This window comes from Haliotis asinina, chromosome 1, assembly GCF_037392515.1.
Source record: "Haliotis asinina isolate JCU_RB_2024 chromosome 1, JCU_Hal_asi_v2, whole genome shotgun sequence".
Lineage (NCBI taxonomy): Eukaryota > Metazoa > Mollusca > Gastropoda > Lepetellida > Haliotidae > Haliotis > Haliotis asinina.
Window position 1 is genome coordinate 40687099 of NC_090280.1, and position 9713 is coordinate 40696811.

Here is a 9713-nt window from a genome sequence, read left to right on the forward strand (position 1 = left end):
CCATCCACACACCAGTACACTGAACCTTTCCATATATCAGTGCACTGTACCCTTCCATATACCAGTACGTTGTACCCCTCCATACACCAGTACACTTTATTCATCCACACACCAGCAGACTGTACTTCTACATACCCCTTTAAACACCAGTACACTGTACCTATCATTATACCAGTGCACTGTTCCCGTCCTAATCCCAGTACACTGTATCTCTAAATATTCCAGTACACTCTACCCCTCCATATACCAGAGCACTGCAGTCCTCCATATACCAGAGCACTGTAGTCCTCCATATACCAGAGCACTGTACCCCTCCATACACCAGAGAACTGGCAAACACGGTACGTTTCTTAACTTGCATTATAACGTACAGTAAGTAGCCGGAAGGTTTAGCGACTTTCTGACAACGTTTTTCACTCGTCGTATATGAAACATTCCATATTCCACCGTATTAGGATATGACCCAGTCTGCCACACATACCCTGACACAAATATACCCAAGAGAACCCATGCACGTCTCGATGACTCAGCAGTTTCAGTGTCTGATAGTCTCAAGTTCAGGACGTCTCAGGTCTCCTTTCTCCTATATTTCATGGTTTGGATCTAGAAACTGTTTGTTTCCAAATTTTGTCGTCCTAGGGAAACACTAATCACGAAGTTTTCATTGGTATTTATATTTAGTTGCGGCTCTTTTCGAAATTTTTAAGAAAAATTATGTTTGTAACTTCAGTCAAGCATTGTGCAGATATTCTTTACAATGAATGCATGAATGAATGAATGAGTGAATGATTCCAGAGTCGTTGATCCTACTTTATTACACTTGCACGCTGGCAAACGCTGGTTAAACGACGGAAGGATGCCACTTTAAAACATGTTTCCTTGTGGTTTATATTTCCTATAAGGGTATAGTTCTTATTTCTGTTTTTTTTTCGACATGAGCTCTTAAGATATTTGTATCCGAGAAACTAGTAAATTCAAAATGTGCGTTCGCAAAAATATAATTTTTCGATGAATATCGTGGAAATATATGTTTATTTCTCTCCAACACCAACACAAAAATATGCATGTTGTCACATTGCGGTGTTTGAACAGGAAATTCCAGTAATATAGTGAGCGACAATTCCCGCAGCCTGGATACGATGAAAGCGAACCAACTAAACCATGGGGCTAAACCGTTGGGGCTTTCTGTTACCTCTCACAACCAGCATTGGTCGCTGATGACCAGTTCCTAGCCAGGAATCCCTATGACGTAAGAGCTGACTCCTCCTCCTCTCCTTGAGGTGTCGAAAAGTCTACACGCGTTAATATAAAAATGCACGTATTGCTGTCAGCTGTCCACACACACACACACACACACACGCGCACGCACGCGCGTATGCATGTGTGTGTGTGTGTGTGTTATTATAAGGTTTTCAGTGTCTTGTATATGTATTATTATAAGCGTCGGTGTCTTTAGAGCGCCTTTCATCATGCCAGTAGTATCTATTCTTTAAAAAGCATTGCTATCATTAAAGCACTGCTATCATTAAAGCATTGCTATTCGGCTTCATTAGCAAAAGCAACATAACCAAGGTTTAAAGAGGCCACGCATTCTGAACGCATTCTGCCCCCGACACATATTTAATGGTCAAGGTGAGCTTTTAGTATAATGCTTATTATGCTTCTTCTCCAGGCATCAACGTCAGCCTTAACCATGACTGGACATTATCCCTAGCATTGCCTCAACATCAACTTTAGCCTTGCACCATTATCAGGTTTAACATTGCCTCGATATCAGGTTTAGCCTTGCCTCAATATCGGTTTGATCACTGCATCGATATCGGTTTGAATTACATCGATATCCACTTTAAATAGCCTTGCATCGATATCAGCGTTAGCCAAACATTGATATCAGCTTTAGAATTACTACAGTATCAGTTTTGGCCTTGCCTCGATATCAGCTTTAGAACTGCATCGATATCAGCGTTGACCTTGCCTCTATATCAGCTCTAGCCTTGCATCAATATCAGCTTTCGCATTGCATCGATATTAACCTTAGAATAATTGCATCAACATCAGCTTTAGAATTGGATCAATATCAGCCATAGCCATTTCAACAACAGTTCTAAATCAATATCAACCGTACTCTAAGATCAGTATCATAATTAGTTCTCAGTCAATAACAGTCACCGCCATCAAAGACACACCACTTTTCATCTTAAGTGGATATCACTATCATCACTGGACGAGTTTCAACACCGGGGGTGCCCATACATGAATACAAGCCAAAACGTAACTGCAATGTTTCTTCAGCCATCAATATCAGCATCAGGTGTGAATCGATATCAGCAGCAGTAACAACAGCTGTTAAACAATTTCAATCCCAGCTTGCCACAAATCAATATCACCGTTATGCGTGAAGCATTGATAGTTTTCGGTCGTCAGTGACGGGACATCCATACAACCTATATCACCGAGAAAAATATTCAAACAACACTCGGATTTTAATATTTGTCAGTGTATCGAGTTAAAAAGAGCTTGCACATTCCTTTGGCTTTAAAGTGTTTAATAAGATGTTAACACAGTTCTTATGTCCCCTGTACGTGGCTTTGTGCAAGGGTGTATCTCCCCTCTTGTTCTTTACTCGAAGATCCGCCCCAGCTTTCAGCAGAACCTCTACGTTTTCCGTTGAGCCGTATTCTGCTGCTCTGTGTAGGGGAGTGTCGCCTCTATTGTCTTGTACGTTTACATCTACCCACATCCTAGGATTCCTATCAAAGCCATTCTCCTCTGGAGGACACATGATATTGCTATCGCCACGCTGTTCCAACATCTGCTTAAGACACTCGTTGGAGGTTCTCCCGGCTCTGTGAAGCGCTGTTGAACCCTTTCGGTTCTGGATGTTCACGTCAGCACCAGCCTTCAACAATTCCCTGACACAACTGCCATGACCCCTCCCGGCGGCTTTGTGGAGTGGGGTGTTACCTATCGTGTTCTGTATGTCGACATTGACCATATCCTTCATCAGTGCAGCCACACTCTCTGAAACTCCCATCTCGGCTGCTGCGTGGAAAGCTGTATCACCTGCCATGTTCCTCAGGTACCGACTAGCACCCGCTGCTAACAGTACGTTTACATATTCTACTGACCGTCTTTTGGCTGCACGGTGAAGGGCTGTGTTTCCAATTCTATTCCGATCGTTCACATAGGCTCCGAACTTTAATAACAATCTTAATGATTGTACTGAGCCTCTCTCGCCAGCTATGTGGAGTGGTGTGTCACCAGCATTGTTCTTGAGATTCGCATCAGCTCCAGCCTCAAGGAGCAGCTCCACGCAGTCCACAGATCGTCTTCCGGCTGCCTTGTGGAGTGGAGTGTCACCGTGACTGTTCTGGGAGTTCACGTTGGCTCCAGATTCTAACAAGAGCTCAACATTATATTCCGACCCGAATTCGGCTGCTATGTGAAGAGGCGAGTCACCTGTATTCTTATACATCATGGCACAATTTTTAGAACTAGTTTACTTCTGTTGGTTATTAGTTACCGTCTCCTTGTGTTGCTCTGTAAATGGCGGTTTCTCCACAAGCTGAGTTGGCTCTGTCTCTGAAATCTGGAAATACAAGGTTTTTGGAGTATCAGTTTATTGTATATGAACGCATATACACGTACACCATCGGACATCGGATACACATAACGTACCATTTTGTATCGCATGTACTGCACTGACATGCTGTTAAGTATCACTTTCTGGTGGCCACCGCCGTGACGTTGCTGTAAATATTGCCAAAAGCAGCGTAAAACAAACTTCAGCCAGTTAAATATCACGATATATGTTTAATCATGTGTCATGGAATGTCATGTAATGTTTCACATCTAACCGTGCGCCATGATACCCTACTGCATTTTACACTACACGCGTAACTTTAAGATATGATACGCTGTTGGATTTTACTCTACACGCGTAACCTTAAATCACGAGACACTGTTGCATTTCACGCTACTCACGTAACTTTAAGATATGATACGCTGTTGGATTTTACTCTACACGCGTAACCTTAAATCACGAGACACTGTTGCATTTCACGCTACTCACGTAACTTTAAGATATGATACGCTGTTGGATTTTACTCTACACGCGTAACCTTAAATCATGAGACACTGTTGCATTTCACGCTACACACGTAACTTTAAGATATGATACGCTGTTGGATTTTACTCTACACGCGTAACCTTAAATCACGAGACACTGTTGCATTTTACACTACACGCGTAACTTTAAGATATGATACGCTGTTGGATTTTACTCTACACGCGTAACCTTAAATCATGAGACACTGTTGCATTTCACGCTACACACGTAACCTTAAGATATGAGACGCTGTTGGATTTTGCGCTACACGCCTAACCTTAAATCATAAGACACTGTCACATTTTGCACTACACGCGTAACATTAAGATATGAGACACTGCTGCATTTTACACTACGATCGTAACCTTAAATCACGAGACACTGTTGCATTTTACACTACACGCGTAACATTAAGATATGCGACACTGTTGGATTTTACGCTACACTCTTAACCTTAAATTATGTTACACTGTTGCATTTTGCACTACATGCGTAACCTTAAATCACTGAACATTGCATTTCACGCCACCGTATAAACCCTACGCCTGGAAATGCAGTTGTATTTGTTTTTAACCATTTACACGTCTATAATGGTCTTACGACATGAAACGCTGTCACATTTCACGCTATACGCGTAACCTTACGTCATGAGACACGTGCGTGACTATTGAGGCAAACATTTGTATACCTAAACCACTGTATCAACTATCATTTCCAGCTTTCTCATGATCAAGATATTGATTTCTCATGCTTGACCTCAATCACAAGCTGATCAGTAATTCAGATAACACGTCAGGGATCACCAGGGTATTGGCAACGGGAGTATTTCATTTGGATTGAACTCGGTAAAATTCTGGACTGTCACTTGTCACTAAGAAAAAGTATTCTTGATCTTCAGATTATATCCTCCTTTAGTTTCTTTATATTCGTATTGGAGTACTTAATGCTCTTTGCTCCTGGCATAATGTGCAAGCTGTTTGTGTATAGAAGGCCGAATGTCATGATGTATTTAAAGGCATACCGTCATTTTGCAGGAGGGAGTCTTTTCAAATGTTCCTTCACGAAAAGTAGTAATTTCATATGTAATGTAGTTGTAGTGGTATGGAGCGCCAGCACAGGGCGAGAAATGTCGTTGTTCGATTCCCGGTTGTGTTATACCAGAACACGATATAATTTGATACGTATTGATTCCCTTCAGAAAGGCTGTAACCCCCATTCCGCTTTGCATACCACCGAGCTTCGTATACTGGCCCGCTCAGTGTGGTATGTGTAAGCAGAGTATCACTGGGCTGGAAATACTGAGCTGGACTCAGCACACAGGCGCACGCACGCACTCACGCGCGCGCGAGAGAGGTTATTCTACATGTCGCCACAATGCTTGACGTTAGTAAATATTGCTGAAAGACACATACACACGCACGCACGCACGCACGCACGCACATACTCTCAAAGTTATTGTACATGTCGCTGCATCTCAACATAGCTTGATGTTAGTGAATATTGCTGGAAGACACACACACGAAGCTGTTCCACATGCCGCCTCGTCTACACGCCACAATGCTTGACGATACTACCTGTTGTTGAGAGAGAGGCCATTGTGTTCCAAGTGAGGGAACACGCTTTCACTGCACGCTTTCCATGCATATCCAGACTTGAAACAAGTCGGCCCAGTGTGGTATCATCACACTGGACAGTGGGCACTCGTAAGCACGCCCTCTTTCTGTCCTCGGCTCTGATAATGTGCACACACACACGAGGAACACGGACTCAACAACCCTTCACACATGCTGTTTTCCTCAACTCAAAAGCATTGAAACACGTCAGACATGAGTGCCCTACGGGCATGAAACAACCATCTGTTTCTCCCCTGTATATTGGAGATCTGAGTTCAGCCTATTATTGTATCTCAACGTGCCTCACCTCTTCACACAGCAGTAACACACCTATCAAACTACATAAACTAATCAACATACCTGTGAAGCCAGTGACATTAGAGATCAGTGTGTGGCGAGTTGACATCAACAGACATCAACGAGCGACTTGCGTCGACTACCGCATACATATGATAACAATCATACCGTGACAGTCGCCGCTGGCTGAATGGCGTCCCCAACGTTATGAATGCTGAATAGATGTTTTCTGAAACGGCCTGTCATACACATTACAACATGCCGCAGTATTGTATGTAATCACCAAACCGGTTACATTCCACGTTGTCAATGGAAGCTATATATCTGCACTGTGACAAGATAGCTGAGGCACGTACAAAAACCTGTCTGTGTGTGAATACACATTGGAGTAATATAGCATGATACAAAATACGAACGTCTGTATGTAGGGAGGTGTGGCGACATGGAGAGATACGAGGACCATAAAATTCTTAAACGCCGTGGATTGACTCGGATTTGAGTCATGGTGGCAAGATCAACCATCGGCGTTGACTAATGTAGACGGGTGCAATTGCATGTACACAATTTTATTCTCATAGTGTGCTTCGATAGAGCGTATGTGTCAATAAAAATAGATAAATATGAACTCAGTTATGTACTTGTGCAATATATGTAACAAACAGGAATCGGCGATGAATTGATTTTATTATGAATGTGTTTAGGACCTTAGGTATGAAGATTAACAGACAACGTTTTGATTACCTTTGTAATTGATGTATCAAATTCGAGTTTCATATGTGTAACTTCTGTTGGACGATAGTACAAAATGATATATCTGATTATTTCTATCGGTATAAAGTGACACATCAGATTTCTTTCATCACTACAATTACTCAGTCAATCTTTATTTCAATACTGAAAGGCATCAGGCCTATAGTATACAGACATATCATATTACGCACCATATAAAATCATATAATATCATTATGTCATATCATACCTTATTTGTCATACCATATCATGCCATATCACGTCATATCATATCATATCATATCAAATGGTACCATATCATGTCATGCCACATCATATCCTATATGTTCTAACATACTGAATCATATCTTACCATGCCCTATCATACTACATTATACCATCATATCACGCCATACCATATATCATATCACATATCAAATACGAAAACGTATATCATATCATATACATGAATCACATTAAATGTAATATCGTATCATGCCACATTACTCACTTCACAGTATCACACATATATTTATATCACCTATAAAGCACATATACATCTCATTTACACAGTATAATCTCTTAAGAAATAAATATTATGCCCTTTGAAAATATAAACGTACTTCACTCTGTAATAAGAAGCAACACATAACAGAAGAAAATATAAATAGGAAAAAGGATTCTTATATGAGAACATCGTCTGCAGACAGTAAGGGAAAGAGATGGAACATACTGGGAAACAAACGTATACCATGTGAGCAATTTCTCTCAATCTGTGCGGCTAGCTCCTTTATGAGAAAAGAGAACAGAAAAGGAATGAGTACGCACCCTTGCCTAACTCCAATATTTACATCGAATGTTGCAGACAATTCAGTGTTGTTTCTGACACAGGCTGTCACATTTTCATGTATGTCATTTAGCAAGTTACTCATTTTGGGGCTAAATTCGTTTATGTTAAATAATGACCAAAGTTTGTGTCATTGAAGAGAATCAAAGGCATATAACTTACCACTCTGTGTATTCAAATATATTTAGATCCCGCTCAGTAGTATAAACATCTTATCAGTCGTTCCTAAATCCTGCCGGGGCTTCATTTATTTTGTCCATTGACACCCCCCCCCCCCCCAAAAAAAAAAATAAATAAATAAATAAATAAATAAAATAAAATAAATAAAAAAATAGAATAAAATAAAATAAAATAAAATAAAATAAAAAAAATAAAATAAAAAAATAAAAAATAAATAAATAAATAAGTAAATAACGGGAGCACTTTACTACATATGCTCAACAATGTGATTCCTCTGTAGTTATCTACTTTATTCAAATTTCCTTGCTTATACATTGGCACTATTATCTCAGACAGATATTAACAGACCACGATGTAGGAAAAGTCCCTCTTTCTTATATCAAACCGTTTCTAAATACGACAGAAGAAGATCAGCAGAGTGTTTAAAGAATTCTGGAATTACATCATCTATTCCTGGAGATTTGTTATATTTAACGTTACTGATACTGTCTAAAATCTCTTGTCTGGATAGGAGAGTAAAGGCTATCTTTTGTAAAATCACTGGTTGGATCTGTATTTTCTGACTTATAATCATTACTTTCTGTCTTTTTTTACTTGTATTTTGACCTGGAAATAAGTCTCTAAAGTGGTGAAACCATACCTGGGTTTGAATATTGTTATAAGAATCCTTTTGCCTATTTATATTTTCTTCCGTTATGTGTTGCTTCTTATTACAGAGTGAAGTACGTTTATATTTTCAAAGGGCATAATATTTATTTCTTAAGAGATTATACTGTGTCAATGATCATTTATCTTTAGGTTTCCTGAACGTATTTAAAGATTTATAGCGTTCAGCTTTGAGTTTTCTACATTCATCGTCATACCATTCGTTCGATTCATTTCTAGCACAGATTTGTCTGATATATAGTACAAAGTCCGAAAGAACATTTGCTCTGAAGGATTCAAGCTTGTTATTGTCCAAACAAATCTAACGGTATTCTTGCAAACAGATTGCGCACGCGACGATTTCACATGAAGCGTACGTAGTTTCATAGTGAGCGGCTGTTATAATGACTCGGATCGAGACAGTATCACAAAGTCAGATACACAATCAAACAAAGGCGCAGAGGATATAATATTGTCGACAACGCTTGCGTCGTTATTGCCAATGAAAGTAAAATCTCCAACTTTAGTATCATACATCGCCCGTTCATTATGCGTGTGTTCAGTACTGCACATAGATCAATACAACATTTTCCAAAGTTATTTATTATCTTATCGGAAGAGTAACGTACTTGATTTAAATTATCACACGCAAAATCTAGGAATGCAAAGTCATGATTTTCTACTAGTTCATGAATATCGTCTTCGACAAAATCTGCATCTGTACCTGTTCGTGCGTTGAAATCTCCGCCACATAAGACCTAAACATCTTCGGGAATCTCACTTAGTTTTTGTAGGAGACTGTCTTGAAATATACAGATACCATTTTTATATGATAATAAAGGTTTGTTGTGCCAGGTAGATGATTCTGGGTGCACATCGGCACATGCTTATAAAATATCATGATCCAAACCAAACATCTTTTTGTCAAACATAATAAATATGGAATTTTCAGTGATTTTCGACCATAGTACAAACTCGTTTTTTTATCAAGACAGATATTCCACCAGATAATCTACCACAGTCAGCAAATTCGTTCCGCGTGTTTAGTTATCGAAAGGTAGTCTGGAAATACATCTTGTATATTCAAATTGTCCACCCAAGTCTCAATTAATCCTATTACATCAAAGTTCTGCAAGGAATTTGTAAAGCCTTGTAAAGCCAGAGTTTATGAAGAATTCCTGGAAATACCAAACTATAAAATGGATGTCTTGATCATACACATTTGTGGTTTTCTTTTCTTTATTCTTACTGTGATCACTGTAGTGTTCTGTAAGGTTATTGTCAGTGTCCTCAG

At 39.6% G+C, this 9713-nt stretch overlaps 1 protein-coding gene across 2 annotated transcripts; it reads right to left on the reverse strand.

Moving 5' to 3' along the window:
- Nucleotides 1–839: 839 nt before the first annotated feature.
- Nucleotides 840–6210, reverse strand: LOC137291421 (serine/threonine-protein phosphatase 6 regulatory ankyrin repeat subunit B-like). 2 transcript variants are annotated; one of them, XM_067822759.1, is made up of 2 exons: nucleotides 6082–6210; nucleotides 840–3589 (listed from the first exon to the last, which is right to left on the reverse strand). In XM_067822759.1, the coding sequence occupies exon 2, from the start codon at nucleotides 3476–3478 to the stop codon at nucleotides 2507–2509; it is 972 nt and encodes a 323-aa protein (XP_067678860.1). In that variant the 5' UTR covers nucleotides 3479–3589; nucleotides 6082–6210; the 3' UTR covers nucleotides 840–2506. The 2 variants fall into 2 exon arrangements, with proteins under 2 accessions (XP_067678860.1, XP_067678869.1); XM_067822768.1 differs by lacking the exon at nucleotides 6082–6210 and adding an exon at nucleotides 3679–3691.
- Between the last annotated feature and the right edge of the window lie 3503 nt (nucleotides 6211–9713).

What these genes read in the sequence shown, in the direction of transcription:
- LOC137291421 (XM_067822759.1), bottom strand. Translation starts at nt 3,478, where the DNA reads ATGATGTATAAGAATACAGGTGACTCGCCTCTTCACATAGCAGCCGAA.